The sequence below is a fragment of the Plasmodium gonderi genome, assembly GCF_002157705.1.
Source record: "Plasmodium gonderi DNA, contig: Chr04, whole genome shotgun sequence".
NCBI classification, from domain to species: Eukaryota; Apicomplexa; class Aconoidasida; order Haemosporida; family Plasmodiidae; genus Plasmodium; species Plasmodium gonderi.
In genome coordinates, this window is record NW_021628928.1 from 543,274 (window position 1) to 563,470 (window position 20,197).

Sequence of the window (20,197 nt, forward strand, 5' to 3'; positions counted from 1 at the left end):
GCTACAGCAGGCACATCGGTGCGCAGACAATGGGGCGAAGATAATTTGGGGAAAATGTTGCAACATGAATGGTGCTCCCTACACATTGCTACGTACACATTGCTACGTACACATTGCTACGTACACATTGCTACGTACACATTGCTACGTACACATTGCTGCATACCCATTTCTATTTACACATTGTTACGTAAATATTGCTCCTTACACATTGCTACATACCCATTTCTATTTACACATTGTTACGTAAATATTGCTCCCTATACATTGTTACATACCCAAAACTACATACCCATAGCTACTTACACATATTTCACCCTATGCATAGCCATCCACCATGCGCATTGTGCGGGAAATCCATTGTGAATATATATATATGTATATATTTATGTCATCACATGCCCATATGGGGCTATATGTAAGAACTGGTGTGTTTCATGAAAATGCACGAACCTAAGTATAGATATGCAGAGGATGTGTGGATGTGTATGCGTATATGTGACACATGCGGAATATATTGCACGTATTACATTTCGTGCACACGTGCGCTGTTTTTTTACACCTATTTATGCACTTACGAAGATATGCAAGAAGTACATTTTTAAAATTATCAACTTTTGCAAATTCAATTTTGAAAATAAAATTTAAATAATGTCCTCCTGATGGGGGGTGTACATTCAAAAAGTGTTGAAAAGGGTTGTGAGACGACAAGAAGGAAGTTTTTCTTAACCTACACGACTAGCCATTCGGTGATTTACACAAAAAAAAAAAAAAAAAAAAAAAAATAATAATAAATAAAAAAAAATAAAATAAATTGTGCAAAAATAGGCAAAATTGTTTAAAATTGTGCAAAATTAAAAAAATCGCATGAACAGTTCATATAAAAAAAGCACAAATCGCTCAATTACCCCCAAATGAACATCCCAAAATACATTCACATGCATGCAAAAATTTGAGTGGTAAAATATTTTTTTATATAACATCAGAAGAAATAACATTTTTTAAAAACCAAAAAAAAAAAAAAAAAAAAGAGAGATATAAAAGAATGGGCATAATCTAACATATGATAGGGAAAACTGTATTGGCCTTTTTTTCCGTTTGTGCAAAGAACACCTTCTCAACACTTGCGTTGCTGAAAATGAGGAATTGTGATGTCAAACAACGCAACACATGCTTCACATACAAAGTGAATATAAATATTTTCACTATACATTAAGAGATGAAAAAAGGAAGAGAAAAAAGGATAAGGTTGAAATGTTTATAAATTGGGAAAAAAAAAAGAAATCCTTTGCATAATCTTTGTCAATGTAACATGGGGAGCGATTCTTTCTATTGCTTCGTTGTATATACACACAGCATTTACATATTTTACTTTTTCAAATTTCTGTTCACCTTGGTGTTAACCATTAAAGGTTGATAAATCATGTATCTGTGGGTATAAATGTTCTGTCTTATTCATCAAAATAAAAGAATAAAATATCCTCCTCTCCTGTTCGTTAAATTTTCTTTAACAAGCGAAATGTGAGCTGTTTGCAGTTGCAGTTGCAGTTGCAGTTGTAGTTGTAGGGGTGGTATATAACTGTTGATGTGATGTTTCTACCACTGTTGGCTATACAAATAACAATTTTTGATATTCTTTTTTTTTTTTTTTTACCTTTTTTATGTGAACGAGTATAGCGCATAGTTTGTTTTCCTCTACATATGAGTTCGTTGTGTTATTTCCTCCCAATTTTCAAATTCCTTGAACAATAAAATCATTTTAAATAACCATAAAAATGTGATTATTTCGATTTCGCGACATATTTTTCCTCATCCTGGCAATTTGTTCTGTCTACATTTGTGCCTATCGACCGTGACTTCTGTTGTTGTATGAGCTGTTTTTGTCGCATTTGTGTATGGGGTAGGTATCTATAAGTTTCTCGTATGTTTGACCGGATTAGACAAAAATGTTTTGGAATGGTTCCCCTCGTTTCGTTCTTTTCGCCCATTTCTTTTTTTTTTTTTACAAGCGCCTGGTCAATTCCAGCCCCTTCGAAACCTCCACCAATGCGTGTGCAAAAAAAAAAAAAAAAAAAAAAAAAAAAAAAAAAAGAACGCTGCCACAAGATGATCGATGTATCTTTTCAACACAAAATGCATCTCCTTAATTTAGTATGGTTAACTTCCTTATTAGCGTCTTCTTCTTCTTCTTCTTTTTTTTTTTTTTTTTTTTTTTTCATTTTTATCACAGTTTTTCCTCTCACAGTTACATCACATGTTTTTTTTTTTTTTTTTTTTTTTTTCTTTTGTGAAGCAACTGCTTTTTTAACATTTAACTCTTTGGACTTTCTTCATCTCGTACATTACTCCTTAAATGGACATAATTATGTAGACAGAAATAACGATATAATTTTTTCACTTATTGCAGAGAATATAACGTTTTATGATTATTTGGAAGAGTATGTTGTTATATATACCCAATATTTATTGTACATAAAATTATATTGCCTGTTCAGGCGATTTTACTACCAAATGGAAAAGTAAAGCTGCCCATAGGAATATTAAAATAAGGCATATTCTCGGAACAAACATGTTGAAATTTTTTTTTTTTTACGAAACCATGTTCTCCTGATATGCGCTTAATGACTTGTGCCAGAATGACTGATCTTTCTATCTCTCCTACTTACTGTACGTCTAAAACATTTCGCATTTGCGTGTACACGTTTCATGTCTGCATAATTGTATAAACTGATAACAATCCGTTTGGTGAGAGGAGAGACGAGTCTGCCCCCTCCATACGCACGTATATGTATGTGTGTATGTGTGTATGTGTGTGTGTGTGTGTGTGTGTGTGTGTATGTGTATGCATGTATAAGCTCCCCCTGGTACCCGCGCAGAGAAGATTTCACCTGAGCGTGAATCGGAACAGTGTGCTTTGTGGATCACCTTTGCTCATTCAGATAAAAATCTTACACTTGGAATGTGTTGAGTAATCTCAAAAAAAAAAAAAAAAAAAAAAAAAAACGTTGAATTGGGGTAAAGGGAATCTATACATTTGGTTGCTGTAAAATCGTTTTCTCTATCCCTCACTCTGTCTCTTCTTATCGTCATTTTTTACAAATATTAATCAGTTGAGTAAGGATGAAGTTTGGAAAGAGCATAAGAAGAGAAATTCAGAATCACCTTGGTATGCATTATATAGGATATAAAGAACTAAAAAGGCTAATAAAGCAAATTAACAAAAGTCGAATGGAAGAAAGGTGTAAAGAAGAGAAAAAATTGAGTGAGAAATTTGAAACCATGTTACACCGTGACTTGAGAATAATTGAAAAAACGTTTAGAAGATTATTTACCGAAATTAATAATATGAAAAATGAAATTGAAGAGAAATTTTCTCCTCACATTTTTGACAATGAAGAGATGAAAATTGAGAAAAAGATTCTATCGTTTGATTCGTTACTAGACATATTAAAAGAGAGGGGCATCATGTCTCAAGAGTTGTTTGATTTCTGTGTCCGATTGAGTTTGCTCTCCAACAAGTGCAAGATTATTAGGACTTATGTAGTGTACAATTACATAGGCCTCTTGAAAATCCTCAAGAAGAGGCAGAAGAAATTTCATGTTCCTCTCCAGCGTCAGATTATTTGTTGTGGTGCTAGTGGCAGAAGTGGTAGTAGCGTGGGTGGGAGAATTTCAGAGAATGCATTCGATCGGTACCTCTCAAATTCAGTGACAAACATCATGGGCACGTACTCATGGTGCCTTTCCAATGAACTGCCCGAACTAATATCATCTATAAACATAATCTCAGACGAATTCATGGAACATCTATGCAAGTGTCCTATATCTTTTGAAAACTACATTTGCCCTATATGTCTCTGCTTAATCAATGATCCTGTAACTCTAAATACGTGCTTTCATTCTTTCTGTTGGAAATGCTTAGCGACAGCCATTCAGAAATATTCCATGGACAAGTGTCCTTCGTGCAGAACTAAAATTGTGTATGACAAAGATACTTTTAAAATCGATGGAATACTGTGCCGATTTTTGAAAAAGCATTTTCCTAGCGCACCCGAGGGATTGGAAGCAGAGGAAATCAGAGAAGAAGGGATGGTTTTGGAGGGAATACACTTGAGTAAAGGACAAAAACAGCTAGCCAAAACAGGATTAGGAACCACGCGTTATTCTTACTACGAAGATGCAGAAGATATTGGCGATGAACCCATCCTTAAGTCGGTTGGCCAACCGGAAGGGGAAAGTTTGATTGAACAAAGAAGTGGAGTGATAAGAAGCAGTGGAGTGATAGGAGGCAATGCGGCACAAAGCCCAAGCACACCAAGTGTACGGAAGGGAGAAAAAGAGAAAGCATACTCTATGACAGAGATTAATTTTGCAAAGTACAATCCCCTCGATGACATTGAAACGAAAGCGTGGAAAGATATTAACTTGTACTTGTCTGTTTTAAATGATGTTGATGAAAATAGGGGAATGGACACAGGGAGGGAAAGTGACAGCAGCAACAATGAAGTTCACGACAATAACATTTCATATGAATCCGAAGTGAGAAATTTGGAACCCAAGGGCACAGAGGGTGTTGACTCATCATCCTTCAGTATAATAAGCGATGTCATTAGTTACACCTTGAGCTGAGTTCACTTCCTCTGTAGTTCCAGCGATTTGCACAGGCAACACGAAAACACAAACAAGAACCTTTCTGTACACACAGGAGCATGCAAACAACTTTACCAAAATATCTTTCCCCGCTGAAGATAGACTTTTAATTTTTTTTGAAAATTCATTTTCAAACTTGTCTCCAAAGTGGTGGCAAATTATTTTATTTTATTTTTTTTCTCCTTCGAAACGTGCATAATGAGATTTGACACCGAACCCCGGTATACGCATATACACTTTTTATGCAACTTGACCAATGTGCACAAAAAACCTTATCACATAAAACATTTTAACCGTTAAATTAGAAATTCAGAAAAATTGAGGAGTGATGAGGAGTGATACTCGATTAGACGTATAAACCTGGGGAACTTTCTCAGGCTGAACCGCTACCAAGTACCAAGATGGTCTTTCTTCATCCAGTTTAAAGCAGTATGCACATGTAGCAGAAACAGAAGCAGCGGTAGTAGCAACAGTAGAAGTAGTGTCAAAAGGGTGCAAAATATGACACGTGGACACACATGGCCATGACACTTATCTCGTAGCAATAACATTTAAATGAAATTTTAACTAAAGGAAATATTTCAAAGATGAAAGGAAAAATGTGTCAACTGGTTAATTGTATAAAAAAAGTGGAATGATGTAAAGAAATGTGACTTGAGAAAAAACTGACAAGGTCAAGTTTTGTGAAACGGGGGTTGTTGGCTGGAGATGCAACTCTCCTCCCATCCCTTGCGTTTGGCTGTTTTTTTCGGAATATTTTCGGAATTATTTCTTAATTTTTTTGCAATTTTTTTCAATTTTTCTCAAGTTTTGCAATTTTTCTCATTTTTTGCAATTTTTCTCATTTTTTGTAATTTTTCTCATTTTTTGCAATATTGCCAACTCTCTTTTTCGCTATTTTCACATTTTAAGGGAAAATTTTTAACAAAAAACGGACAGGTCAAAAGAACAAAATGTGTAACTGCATGCATGCACATCGCACCAGGATGGTGAAAAGAACATGTGTAAGGGCAGAACGAATTAATGTTTTTTTCACAATACGGAAATTTTTTTTTTTTTTTTTAATTTTCTTTCTTTATTTTTTTTTTCTCTCTCTCTTTTTCTCCCTCTTTTCGTGGGAAAACAAGCTATAGTTAAGGGTAGCGCGGATAAAATTCCTTGTGACAAGGCGCTCGTGGGCATCAGATCTGACAAGTCTGAGTTAAGTTCATCGCTAGTTCAGCAGTGATACAAGCATCAGAACGGTGAAAAAAGACGCAGGAAATGTCAAGACGAAAGTTCAGCTTCAGTCAAAGCAGCAGTGACATATCTGAGGGGGAGGAGAAAAATGAAAACTCTGGTATTCGCTCAGAAAATGTATACACGAAAAAAATTAGGGCTATGTTATATGATGAATCGATAGCGTATAGTCAAAATAAAACATATTACAAGAGTTCTAAATTTCATAATTACAACACAATAGATTTGTACAATGATTATATGAAGAGGTCCAATTATGCAAGGAGTTATGAACAAGAGATGATTTATAAGGAGGCTTTGAATCTGTATAGCAACCGAAATGTGTATACCAGGAAGAAGTACCAGAATGATTTTTGTGTCAATGTGAATAGGAAATATTTGGGTTCAAGGTATTTCGGAGATGATAATGATGATCTGCCGGGGGTGGCCGAGGATCCACAGGATCAGCATCATGAGCAGAATGAGGAGCAGAACCAGAAGCAGAACCAGAAGCAGAACCAGAAGCAGAGGCAGCAACATGAGCAGAATCAGGAGCTGAATCAAATTGGGGAGGGAACTGCTGAACCCAAGAAGAAACTGAGCGAAAGGAGATTAAACGAGTACCTTTATCGAGAAAAGAAGAGACAGCAAGTTGTCAAATTCAGATCTAAATACAGGGAATATTTTGCTGATGGGAAGACAACGAGTAGAGGGTTAAAAGATTTATGGAATAGAAGAAAAATAGTGGTTAATGGTAATCCTCATTATAGTCTGACAGCTGGAATTGCAGTGAATAAAAACGACAGTTTGCTCTCTCAAAATTGTGTAGATATTATGATGACTCATAATCGTGGTACAGATGGAATGCTAGGAAACCAAGTTAAGACAAATATGTTATGTGATATACGTGAATTAAACAGTATGAGTGATACTAGTAATATTACAAACGAAGAAGAAATAAACCTTTTGGAACAGCTGATTAAGTTGAGATATACACCTGAATACATTTCCCAGTTAAGTGATTTATTTGATAATCCTAGAACATTAAAAAGTGCAAACATAAGGATATTGAAATGGCTAGATTATCAGTTAAGTAAAGGATACTGGTTGGAAAGATTATCATTATTTCTTCTTGGGTTAACAATAGCTATTGGTGTTGGAAATATCGAAACATTCTGGTCTTTAATGTCAACATGGCATGGTGTTATTTTTGTATTACCTTACATAATTTGTTACTGTTTTGTCTGTCATCCTATATTGACATTTGAATTGTATATTGGACAGTTGGTTAGAACCTCTTCTCCATTTATATTTTATAGACTCCTAAAACAATGTGCATCTGTTGGATTTTTAATGGTTATAACATGTGTAATAAATAGCTATATAAATACATACAGAACTGCTGCAGAATATTTTATATATTTAGTCAATTCTTTTAAAAAAGATTTGCCATGGAAATTAAACGAAAAGGAGATAAGTTTCTGTACAAGTTTTAAAAATGATTTTGTTAAATGTCATAGGTTTAGACCATTGTGTTTCTTTTCAAAACAAATCTCTTCATGTGTCCCTAATAGTTTAGGAAAAGCATTTTTAATATATCAGAATAAATTTTTCCCTCCCAATTTTTTCTATAATCGATTATTAAAAATAGATGATAATCAAAACTTTGCTCATATATTTTCAAATGGAACTTCTTACATGGATAAGGACACTTTTATTTTTCTTTTCGTTTGCAATTTTTTTGTAACTATCTTTCAGCTTTTGGGATTGACAAATTTTGCCTTTTCCGCTGCCCTCGTCCTCCTCCTTATTGGATTTTTATCTATTACACAGTTTGCCACCATGTTCAACTTGACCAGTGCTACTCAAACGTACCTCTATGTCCTCAGTAAGTTAAAGGGATGCGTAGGTGTGGTAGAACTGGTGGTGAACATGCTACTGCTAATCAGATGGGGAGACATCTCCGTGATGACGTGTCTTCTCATCTGTGTACAGATTTATCATGCAGCTTCTGTCTTTCCCCGCTCCTCCACCAGTACACCTCTACGCATGCACATATATACACATGCACACCTCTACACATGCACACCTCTACGCATGCACATATATACACATGCACATATATACATATGGATATGCGCGCCTCCTTCCCCTCCCCCACCCCCATTAGAGTCTTGGAAATTCTCCTACCTGTACACCTACTCCTCCATATGGTCTCAGTGTGTTTCCTTCGCCCTCTACGAACTCTCCATAGGAATGGGAATTTACTCCTCACTAGCCACCAAAACGAGGTATATTTTTATGACAAAGGAGAACCAGGGTACACCCTTCATTTTCTGAACCGGTTCCATATGCAGCGCTAGCAAGAGGAAAACTTTTGCATTTCTACTTCAGCGTCTCGCTCATTTTGTATTTCTACTTCAGCGTCTCTCCCATTTTGCATTTCTACTTCAGCGTCTCGCTCATTTTGTATTTCTACTTCAGCGTCTCTCCCATTTTGCATTTCTACTTCAGCTTCTTGCTTATTTTGTATTTCTACTTCAGCGACTCTCCCATTTTCATTTCTACTTCAGCTTCTTGCTTATTTTGTATTTCTACTTCAGCGACTCTCCCATTTTCATTTCTACTTCAGCTTCTCTCCCATTTTGCATTTCCCATTTTCCCTTTTCCTGGCCTTGCAGAATTGGAACCAACTTGGCTTTCGATGGATACGCAATTACCATGTGGAATTCTATAATATCGTCTCTCATGTTCTTTTCAGCAGGTGAGGTTTTGCACAAATGGGGGAAAGTAGATTTCTGTAATCAGGGGTCAAAGCAAAAATGAATCTCAATCATGCCAATCCAGACTAAATGTTCATTTCTTCATTATGTCCACTTCTTCTCCCTGTCTTCTTATCCTGTTCGCCCACTCAGTTGCGGTTATTGGTTTCATTGCGAATAACATAAGTTCACACTTCGTGGAGATGCTGGAATTTTCCAGAAAGGATTGTTCTTTCATTCTATTTCCTGTAGGTTTTACGCACCTGCAAAGGATGGAGGTAATAAGAGAAAAAAAAAGAAGAAAAAAAAAGAGGAGAGGAGAGTAGGATGCAAAGATGGAAAATTACATCCGAGTTCATACACATGTGAGTATACTTTTTTTTTTTTTTTTTTTTTTTTTCCCCCGATCCGTCTTGATCGAATTCTCCCATGTTAACCCCTTTTTTTTTTTTCTCTTTTTCTCTCTTTTTCTCTCTCTTTTTTTCTCGCTTTTTCTCTCTATATCCATTCCTATTTCCATTTTTGTGTCTACGTTTTTCCACTTTGTAGAAAACCTTGTGCATGTTATACTACGGGTCCTACACTATTCTATCCTGTGTCTCCTTGGCCATACAGTGTGAAGTTTTAGTAATGACTATACGAAATTTCAAATTTTCGAAGAAGGTTAAGAAGCGAACCATTGTCTTGATTCTCTCATTTTTCTTTTTCTTGTCTTCCTTTTTCATATCTAACAACAATGCGAAAAACATCCTCTGGTTTTTATCCCTCACAATTTCTGAAAATGCGCGCGTCTTTGTTTCTCTTTTGATTTGCATCATTTTGGGATGGCTATGCAACATTGAATCACAGTTTAGGAGGCTCACGAGGAAAAGTAAGTTCTTCTGAGAAAGTCTTTCGACATCTTGGAGCGAAAAAGAGAAAAATAAAAAGGATGTTTTTTTAAAGTGCAGAGTGGTATGCAGAGTGGTATGCAGACGCTGATGCGGGTGCAGGGCACACCCACAGACACACACCCATAATGAGTTAAAAATGAACCTTCCATTTGTCCCCTTTTGGAGAGTCTAAAAATAATAATTAAACATAAGAAAGTAGAAGAAAAACATGGAAAAATGAGGTTTGAAGCACATGGGTTACTTCTCGCTATTTATTTATTTATTTTTTTTTTTTTTTTTCCCCCTCATCTTCCCGCTGATATGTCATAATAGGTGTGCTATCATTCAATATAACATACTGGACATTGAATATCTTCTTCAGCATTTTGTTTAATTATCTACCATATCATGTATACATACTGTACATTATTAGACTTGGAATATTCATTTTAAGCACTTTGGTGGCAATTTGGGTTCTAAAAGGACAGGCCGAGACGAATAGGGAACATGTACAAAGAAGTTACAATGAACTTACTTACAAGGTTTGACAAAAGAGATACACAAGGGAAAATCATAGAAAAATCAAAAAAAAAAAAAGAGCAGCTTCAAATATGATTTCACACAGTTGAAAGTACAAATCGGAGTGGCGAAGAGAAAAATAAAAAAAAAATGTGTCTAAAAAAAAAATGGTCTTATACACATAAGTACATATCTGTTTTCTTATAATTCCAATGGATTATACATACGAATTGTTGTTTTTACTTTTTATGCATATTTTTACATTTTCCCCCTCCCCCTCTTAAGCAAATCCTGTACATCCTGTACATTGGTAACATCGAAGATTTGAGAAAGGAACTCCAAAGAATCATTAGTGGAAATGTATTCATGGGAAATATTTCCATGTTTTGGTCTATTTGTATCAAATATATAGGGACATCTATTTTACTTTCAGCTTTCATCGAATTTGCAGATGGGGTTTTTTATAGTGATGAGTTGAGGGAGAAAATGGATATGATCCCTTGGGGATGGGTTGTTTTTGCAATTCTTTTTTGGGTATTCACGATCCTCCTCCTACTATTGTTCCCGCTCTTCACAAATGTAATTATTCTATCACCCAATCCGGTTCATCGGTTTAGCGACTGTGTAGATGGGTGTGCGAGATGATAGTGCTGTAGTGCACACATATATGCAAAACATTATTCACATATACACGCATGTGCATGAAAATGTTCCGCCTTTCCCCCTCGCCTTTACAGGCTTTCGAAAAATGGTGCACACAAGAAGATTTCTTCGCAGATTTCTCACTTATACCATCTAAACCACTCAAGGAACTTTACAACTTCAGCATCCTTTCTTATTTCAATGAATTTAGAAGCGTAAGAAACAAAAAGAGAAGAAGGAGTTAAAGGTTTCCAATTAAATAGGTAGAAATGATCATCCATTTGCGTGTGCATGTGGCCACACAGGAAGATGTACATAAATGGTGCGAGCAAGCCGATACAAGTGAAATTATTTTGTGGGAGTAACTTCAAAAATGTGAATTTTTGCCAAATGGATAAGATGTTTTACTACCATTTGGCAGGTTTATAGATTGCAGCGTTTTGCCTTTTTTAAGACTCTTTTTTTTTTTTTTTTTTTTTTTTAATGGCATTATTAGAACATGGTTGTAACATTTCAACATGAGACTCTTTTTTTTTTTTTTTTTTTTTTTTTTTTTTCCAATTTGTGCATCTTTTAAATCACACAACATAGTATATATATCCCACTTGGGAAGGAACACCAAGATGGTTAATTTGATTTCATGTATTGAGTTGTAAAATATACTTAAGAAAAATTACTTAAGATGATCTGGTCATTCATATGTTAGATCTGTATGCACTTGCATACACATGTGGTAGATGTGCTGTGTTAAGAAAACCATATAAGAATGAATATATTCTCTTGAGAAAGTGTAAATCATCATGCATCCAGCTTGATGCCAATATACCTTTTGAGAAAAGTAACTTTGTTTTATCCCTTTCACACTTAAGCACAACTACGAAGTTTAAATTGGGTTATAATTATATCTTTTTTTGAAATCAGAAGTTTATTGCTTTTATTTTGATAATTTTTTTTTTTTTTTTTATGGAAATTTTGTGCGGAAAAAAACCTACGAGAATGGGTTTGGGGGTATGGTAGTGTCGTAACTGAAGGACCGCGTGGTTTAGTTTTTAAATTCTAATGCAGTTTTGTGTGCATAGCTCCTGAGGAAGTAGTTGTTGGTTTTACACATAGGTATGTTCTTACATGCATGTACATATATGCATGTACATGTAGTCGCTTTTTTCTGTTATAGACACAAAGGCACGTTTTAAATACGAGAACGCAAACTACTCTAGTTTGTCCTAAGACCGTCCTTTTGTGATATATATATATATATATAACTGTGATGTGTTAAAATAAATTTAAAGAAAATAATGACAAAATGGGGATAAAGTTTTGCTACACATGTACAGTATACGTGTGTGCATGTCTATTGGTTCATTTTCTATTTTGCATATTTTTTGCCTGAACAATTCAGAACATTTTTGAAAAAAGGGGATAAAAAAAAAAAAAAAATGAGTTAGCTGCACAAAGAACAAGTCTGTAGGGAAAAAAAAAAAAAAAAAAAAAAATGGTGAGTTCTACATCAAAATAAAATTTTCAAAATTTGCTATCAATAGTTTAAGCTATTGACAGTGCATAAATTTGATTACATAAGTAGACACACATTTTCACTATTTTTTTTTTTTTTTTTTTTTCTTTTTTTGAAATCATTTTACTTTCCATTATTAGCTAGATTTCCACTTTTCATTTTTCATCTTTTATCTGCGTAGTGTATATATATTTAATTGCGTTGCACACTGGACTAGGGTTTCATGTAAAATAGCTACGAACATGTTTAACTCGTGTGAGTTGGGAGTCTTATAAAAAAAAGGAAAAAACACTTATCTTAACATATATGTTGTACCTTTTTTTGTGTGTTTATTTACGAACAAGTCATAAAGTAATTAGTTTCTTGATTGTCTTTTAGAAGTTTTTTTTTTTTTTTTTTTTTTTTTTATCTTCCTCCTTTTGTTACCCCTGGGAACGTGTTGTAAAACGTGGCTAAAAAAAAAAAAAAAAAAAAAAAAGTGTTCATTATTGAACTCTTACCACGAAAACTTGACAATTTTATTATTCACATAACCATATTCCTACAAAGTAGGATAAGAAAATAGAATTTAAAAAAAGAAGAAAGGAGGATCAAAAAGAAAAAGGTATGGGAAAAAAAAAAAAAAAGAAAAAAAAAGACACAAACAAAAATGAACCTCAGCATCATGATACGGGAAGGCCTGGAAGGATCAGATAGCGAAAAATGTCAAAGGGGATCAAAAAAATATGCAAATAATAGCGCCTTTTATAAAACTAAATTGAAAAAAGAAAATTCAAGTAAAAGGAAAATAAAAGCCGTTACAAAAAAATATAAAAATTTTAATCGAATATTAACAGATACCACTTCTATTACATCTTCTGACAAAAAAGGTAACAAATTACGTGTGTTAGAACGATTTATTTCCCAAACAAATCATAAAGACAGTTACGGGGAAAAATCTTATGGCAACAAATTTGGCCTTTTAAGTCATCTTTTTTCGAAAGGCACACTACGCAGGGGAAGCTCGAAAGGTTCACTACACAGTGGCAATTTGAAAGGTTCACTACACAGTGGCAGTTTGAAAGAAAAGCCAAGGAACGGCAACTCACGACATTCCACAAAAAAAAATTTGCATGGAAATGCAAGAGGAAGTAAATTGATAAAAGCAGACAGAAAGTTAATTACCCCAACTGAAGAAAAAAAGAAAAGTTATTTGATTAATATTCCAAAAAATACTCCTGCAAAAAAAAATAGAAATTATTATTTACCCAATTTGAGCAATCCTATCATCAATGCAGGGAAAAATAATTACAAGTTAAGTAAATTATTAACACCATCAGAAAAATTTGGAAAAAAAAAAAAAAATAAAATTACGAAACATTTTCTAGGATTAAAAAAAGGCATGAACATGATGAACGGTACTAATGGTAAGAGGAAGGATGACACAGGAAGTGGAAATTCACAAAATGGAAGAAGTAATCATCAAATGGGTACCAAAAATGAACAACCTTTGGGAAAAACAGATTCAAATGACAATGTACATGAGGAAAATGGCTTGCATAATGATATGCAAAATGATGGAAGTAACTCAGTAGGTGCATTAGCATCTTCACTTGATAAGGCACAGCACCGAGACGAATTGGACAATGGAGAAAACATGAACAATATGCAAAAGGGTTACAGAAAAAATGGGAAATCCTATGAGAAGATGAGTAAAAAAGCACCAGGGCATGTGAAGGAGGAACTATTCACAGCAGCACCAAGAGATCCATATTTCACCACAGGTGTATATGATGCATCTAACGATGTACTTAAAGAGGAAATGTCTTATTATGATGCTCAGCAAGTCTCTGCTAGTTTGCTTCCTGGATATAAAGAAGTAACTTTTGATGGAATAGGTGAAAACAGAAAAATCAACTTATATGCTACTGGGTTAAATAAATTGCAAATAAATTCCATGTATTGTCCAAACAGATTTTATGAACCTTACAATTATATCTCCCACAGGAGCAAAGCAGGTCCAAATGAGGCATATCATTTGAAAAACTTAAATATATTAAATAATTATTTGTTTACATCAACGGATCTATCACAAGGGACTATACACAAACAGTCCAATATCGGAGTTACTTACCCTTATGGTGTTCCCTTTATCAACATCAAGAAATGTAGAAAGACATAATGTGAAAAGGTATATAATTTCGTGCTTCCTATATACGTCTTTTTTTTTTAAGTTGAAATATTTTTTTTTTTTTTTTTCGTTTTGTCACTACAGTAAAATTGGTGTGTATCACACAGCTTTATTAAATAAGTGTATAAGCACGTAAATCCGAGTATCGAGTATCCTTTCACAAGAGTTGAGGATCTCGAGAACAAAGTGACAGCATGTTCATGTACGAATGCATGGCAGAAGGTTATGTCATCCTTTGATTTTTTCCCTCACCAAGCTTTGCTGAGCTTTACTCAGCTTTACTTAAATTTACTCTATTTTGCTACATTTTACTTCCATTTTTTGCACCTTCCTCATTTCACAACTCAGAAAAAGAGGTAGATAGTTCGATTACTACCCTACTGCATTTTTTTTTTTTTTTTTTTTTTTTTCTAAGAAAACTTATTATGTTAATATATTTTCTGAATGTGCCTTTTTATCCACTTGTTCCACCACGAGCTTGGGTGTTGTAACCATTCAGATACTAGACAGAAATGGCATCGTTTTATATTTTTTCTTTTTAATTTTCCCAATAGGTTATACTTTTTACAACCGTTAGTAAAAAGCTAGCCATAGGTGCTCAATTTGAAGAGGGGAAAAAAAAAAAAAAAAAAAAAAAAATAGGTGTGCAGGTATTTTGTGTCATTGTTCAGGCATTTCGTAGCGACATTGAGGTTCTTCACAACAATATGGAAGTACTTCACAACATTATGGAAGTACTACTTCCTAGCATTATAAAGATACTTCTTAACAATGTGGAGATAATTCTAACAACGGATTTACCACCTTTTTGTAGCTTGAAGGAAAGGTTTCATTTGTTCCAAAATTGATGAAGAGAAAAAAAAAAAAAAAAAAAAATATGAAAGGCTTGAATTAAAATTGCCACATTTCCGATAAAACTTTTGAATTAAAAAGGTTATAATACCGATCCACCCCTCCACAGGTCTCTACCGTACTTTTTCTTTTCTCGAGTAGCATACATTTTATAAAAAAAAAGTACTTAGAATATAAAAATAGATCCATTTCGAATGCACAATATTATAATATTCAGTATTCCATTTTCCTCATCAAAAAAAAAAAAAAAAAAAAAAAATACACATTTGAGAAAGCACACTAAAAAAAAGATTTTTTTTTTTTTTTTAACCCCCTATAAAAAGTCCACTACATATTTCCAACTAATACAATGTATTTCAACCATTTTTACGAAAATTTTAAGGACGTCTTTACATACCTTAGGAGGGAAGATGAAAATTTACCTCCGATTCTGACATGTGAGAAGCCGAACACGATGGTACTGCTAATATGAAAAAGTGAAAATGTGAAAACGTGAAAAAGTGAAAAAAACTATTGGGAATGAGTTGATCAGGTGCTAGTTGAGAACGGAGTATACCTACCTGATTGAGGGGACACTACAGACCTGTCCAACATTTTGGTGCCCATATCACCAAAAATTACCAAAATAATCCCTGAAATGTAGACCTCAATTGTGCCTTTTTCCATCGCCACTTAAAACAATCACAGGAAAATGACACCATAGTAAGGAGAATTCCTCAAACCATCCTGAAAGGTGTAGAGGAACACAATGAGGAATACACAAAAGAAAAGAAAATCGATGGCAAATTGGCAAAAATAAGAGATATGTTTATGAACGGAGATAAGCATACATATGAAATGTTACAATGCAAAGAAGATATAACCTTTTGGAACTTTCTATTGGATTATTTCATCAAGAAAAACATGAAAGTTGTTAACAACTCGTGGCTTTTTAATGAATATTATTTTTATCGTTACCTGAGCTGTTCTTACGATTTTGAAAACTCGAATTATGATTTCTTTGAATATGAAAAAAAGGATTCCATAAATTGTAACAGAAATGTAATCGAAAAAATATGTACATGTGCAAAAGGTTTGTTAGAAATGTATGAAAATAAATCTTCTGAAAATGCAAAAATTTTTGATATTTTCTTTTATTTTTCTTTGTGGTCAAATCAGTTTGACCTTAGTTGGAACCCCACAAAAAATAAGGCAGAACAACATAAATCAGACGAAAAAGATATAAAGAAGAAAACTTTACGCGAAAAAAAATTTTATTTTGATATTGATGATATAAATAAATTGCATGACAGTATGTATTTGCACAAGGTTCTATGCAATGATGTGGACATCCTTCGAAGGGACATAACTTCCAAGGTGAGCCCCACCAGCTCGTCTCTTTGGCGCTGTTGCGTCGATTCTGTTGTGCTGATTCTGTTGCACCGATTCTGTTGCACCGATTCTGTTGCACCGATTCTGTTGCACCGATTCTGTTGCACCGATTTTGTTGTGCTAAGTGCTTATCTGCCCACTTGTCAACCTTCCACTCACGCCCACCCACAGAAATGGACACGATTCGACATTGTCCTAGATAACATGGGATTAGAATTCATAACAGACTTATGCCTCCTACACTTCTTGAATTTCTATTTCGATGAAATGCACATTCACGTGAAGAAATTCCCACTCTTTGTTTCGGATACCATGGCCAAGGATATTACCTACGCTTTGGATTCTCTGTGCAATGATGAAAAGGTAAAAAAAAAAAAAAAAAAAAAAAAAAAATACTTAATATAAATGCGTTAAACTGCATTGAATTATAACTATTTTTGAATTCCAACTGGATGGATTACATTGGCTCATCATTCTGCTGAAATGGTTTTCTACTTTGTGGGTTCAACTCCCCGAACAAAATTCACTTGATTGTCGAGTTTCTTTTTTTTTCTTTTTTTTTTTGTAGTACCCTAACACAGTTTTCATGGCGAACAAGTGGAAGAAGTTCTTGGATACACAGACATGGAAAATACAAGTAAGTTCGAGAGTCTTGAAAAATGCAAGCGGACCCATTTGACTGAACCAATTTGACTGAACCAATTTGACAGAACCAATTTGACTGAACCAATTTGACTGAACCAATTTGACTGAACCAATTTGACTGAACCAATTTGACTGAACCAATTTGACTGAACCAATTTGACTGAACCAATTTAACAGAACCCATTTAACAGAACCCATTTAGCAGAATCCATTTGATAGAACCCATTTTAACATACAATTGTCCCCATACTATCCCCCCTCCCCCCCCCCATTCTCCACTCCCACTCAGGAACACGTGTACTGGAATCTGCCTCTCCCTTACTGGGTGATGCCAAAGACTCTTGTTGATGAATTGAAAAAAAGTTCTTTTGTTTGTTTCAAAGGAGATGCAAATTATCGAAGGTGTCTTGGGGACCTCAAGTTTAACTTTTGGCATTCGCACAAAAATGTTTTGGGATATTTTCCCGTTAGAATTATCGCCTTGCGATGCTTGAAATCTCCAATCTGGTAAGTCATAACAATATGGGTTTCGCTCGTGAAACTATACTAAGTGTATCTATCTTTGGGTGCATTTGTGGCATAGATGGAAATGACGGGGGATGCATCTCGACCCTAAGAATTACGCTCCACCCCCCCCATGTTATGCCATCCAGTTGTTATGTCACTCCCTTGTTATGTCACTCCCTTGTCATGCCACTCCCTTGTTACATAACCAATTTATTTTATTTTCTTTCCCATTTTTTTCAGTTGTGGAGTTAATAGAGACATCGTTGAAGATTTGAACAAAAAGTCTCCTGATTGGTGCAACTATGGAGAGTATGACAGAACGAAAAAGAAAAAGAAAAAAAAGTTATCAGATGAGACATAAACGAGACAAAAAAAAAAAAAAAAAAAAACATGGATATAATGTGGACTATGGCAACCGAAATGATTGCAAATAACTTTGAGTTTGAAACCTTTTCTCATATATTTCTCTCAATTCTTCTCTTTTTCAGATACGCCATTTTGCAGTATTGTTCACCTGAAGGAGTCCCCAGCTGAGTGTATTTGGAGAAAGCCTGTACATGTAGTGGAGGTCGAAAAAAAAAATAAAAAATAGAATAAACTAACGAAGCAGTGAAATAGCAAAAGCAGTGAAATAGCGAAGTAATGAAATAGCGAAGTAATGAAATAAAAACAAATATATGTATTATCGACACACTCGTAGACATTGTAGACATAGAACAAGAAATTGACGAGTCGTCTATGAAGCACACAGCTACCGGATGTACTTGGCTTACACACAGAAATTTTTCATGTACACATTTTTATTTGCAAATTGAAATTACCCCACAGTATGGTATAATAACAAAGATAAGCTCATTTTCTGAACAATTCATAATTTTTTTTTTTATTTTTTTCGAATTAACAAAATATTTGCAAAGCACTCGATTGCCTTTTTCTCTCCTATGGGTCCTAATTTTTCATGCGTTTTTCCTATGTGTGTTGTTAGGAGGGAATAATAATAGATATACATTTTGTAATGAACCAATTTCGATGTATTACATACACATTTGTTTATATTTTCTATATATACACTATACGGATGATGAAGATGTTATTTTTGTTTCTCCCTCAATTGGAGTGGTAACTGGGAAAACGATAAGCAATCAATAAGATACGCAATCTATCAGACAAGCAGAGCGCTCTTGTATGTAGGACTTGCCTTTAAGAGATATTTTTGACTCAGAAATGGCCAATGTGGAAGATATGTTTCTAATAATTTGATTTCTAATGAGACTTATCTTTGGAATTTCAGCAATGACAATGATGTCCATATTTCCAATGGTGTAATTCTTTTTATGCATAATAAATCTAGCATATCTTAAAAAAGAGAGTGAATTTTTATTTTTGTATTTTTCTGAGCGATCAGGAAATAAAGTTCCTATGTCTGAGTAATTCAGACCTCCAAGTATAGCGTCTACTAATGCATGAAAAATTACATCACCATCGCTATGGGCAAGAACGGAAATATTATTCACCTTGACCCCTCCTATAGTTAATCTTTTCATAATCTGTTTATCGATGCCATCATTTTGATGTTCCAATGTGTCACCATCAATGGATGCAGAAGTAGAGGCAGATGCAGATGTACAGGCAGATGTAGAGGCAGATCCAGATGTACAGGCAGAAGTAGAGGCAGATGCAGACGTAGATGCAGGCGTAGAAGCAGACGTAGAAGCACTATCCTCCGCTTCACAAACGCATATCCTATGAATGTCGTATCCTTGGCCTATTCTTATATCGTCGTATGAAAAAAACAATTCCAATTTTTTCTTCTTTTTCTTATTCTCCCTTTTATTCTGTTCATATATTTTTATGTAATGTTTGTGCATTACATTTGGACTAAGAAAGGAATAAGGTTTCGCTCGATCCCGCTGGGCGTCTTTTCTTCTCCCCTCTGATGAACTTAGCAAAATAATGACCACGTAAGGAATCAGTGTTGTAAAAGTGTAAATTTTTCGTAGCATCATCTAGTTCTCCTTAAAATGGAGATTAAAGTGAAATTTTTAATTTAAGGAGTTAACAAAAAAATGCACATAATGGTGTAAAAAAAAAAAAAAAAATGGGAGTGGGGGGCATACAAAGGAGAATACATAAAAGGATATATTTTAAACGGCGTATTTTGGAAACTAATTTTGAACAGAAAAAAAAAAAAAAAAAAAAAATTAGTATACCAAGTTGGAAGTAAAATATTGCTACTTTAGCAGATATGACAAGTTTGGAGGAAAAAAAAAAAAAAAAATATGAACGTTGTTCAGGTTGCACGCAGCAATTTTTGCAAAAAAAAAAAAAAAAAAAAAACTAAAGAGCCAATATGCTAAAGATCAAATAAAAAAGTTAATAAACGAAAAAATATATAGCTTTTGAAACTATAATTGCTTCCTACATTCGTGCGTTCTCACTTGTTGCAGTTGACGGAACATTTAACATATTTACTCGT

General features: G+C 34.2%; 5 protein-coding genes across 5 annotated transcripts; 4 read left to right on the plus strand and 1 right to left on the minus strand.

Annotated features, from left to right (window-relative positions):
- Nucleotides 1–3,120: 3,120 nt before the first annotated feature.
- On the plus strand, nucleotides 3,121–4,629 carry PGO_041100 (RING zinc finger protein; the record flags this gene model as incomplete). The annotated part of the gene is made up of 1 exon (XM_028686298.1): nucleotides 3,121–4,629. One exon carries the CDS (start codon nucleotides 3,121–3,123, stop codon nucleotides 4,627–4,629), a length of 1,509 nt encoding a protein of 502 aa, XP_028542099.1.
- A 1,284-nt stretch (nucleotides 4,630–5,913) lies between these two features.
- On the plus strand, nucleotides 5,914–10,908 carry PGO_041110 (amine transporter; the record flags this gene model as incomplete). Its single annotated transcript, XM_028686299.1, has 8 exons — nucleotides 5,914–7,756; nucleotides 8,039–8,159; nucleotides 8,550–8,632; nucleotides 8,784–8,908; nucleotides 9,180–9,501; nucleotides 9,836–10,044; nucleotides 10,307–10,600; nucleotides 10,759–10,908. 8 exons carry the CDS (start codon nucleotides 5,914–5,916, stop codon nucleotides 10,906–10,908), a joined length of 3,147 nt encoding a protein of 1,048 aa, XP_028542100.1.
- Nucleotides 10,909–12,825: 1,917 nt separating this feature from the next.
- PGO_041120 (hypothetical protein) lies at nucleotides 12,826–14,337 on the plus strand (the record flags this gene model as incomplete). Its single annotated transcript, XM_028686300.1, has 1 exon — nucleotides 12,826–14,337. The coding sequence occupies one exon, from the start codon at nucleotides 12,826–12,828 to the stop codon at nucleotides 14,335–14,337; it is 1,512 nt and encodes a 503-aa protein (XP_028542101.1).
- Nucleotides 14,338–15,547: 1,210 nt separating this feature from the next.
- Nucleotides 15,548–18,255, plus strand: PGO_041130 (hypothetical protein, conserved; the record flags this gene model as incomplete). The annotated part of the gene is made up of 7 exons (XM_028686301.1): nucleotides 15,548–15,655; nucleotides 15,886–16,554; nucleotides 16,741–16,932; nucleotides 17,138–17,206; nucleotides 17,504–17,721; nucleotides 17,962–18,030; nucleotides 18,210–18,255. 7 exons carry the CDS (start codon nucleotides 15,548–15,550, stop codon nucleotides 18,253–18,255), a joined length of 1,371 nt encoding a protein of 456 aa, XP_028542102.1.
- Nucleotides 18,256–18,604: 349 nt separating this feature from the next.
- On the minus strand, nucleotides 18,605–19,724 carry PGO_041140 (2C-methyl-D-erythritol 2,4-cyclodiphosphate synthase; the record flags this gene model as incomplete). Its single annotated transcript, XM_028686302.1, has 2 exons — nucleotides 18,605–18,690; nucleotides 18,920–19,724. 2 exons carry the CDS (start codon nucleotides 19,722–19,724, stop codon nucleotides 18,605–18,607), a joined length of 891 nt encoding a protein of 296 aa, XP_028542103.1.
- Between the last annotated feature and the right edge of the window lie 473 nt (nucleotides 19,725–20,197).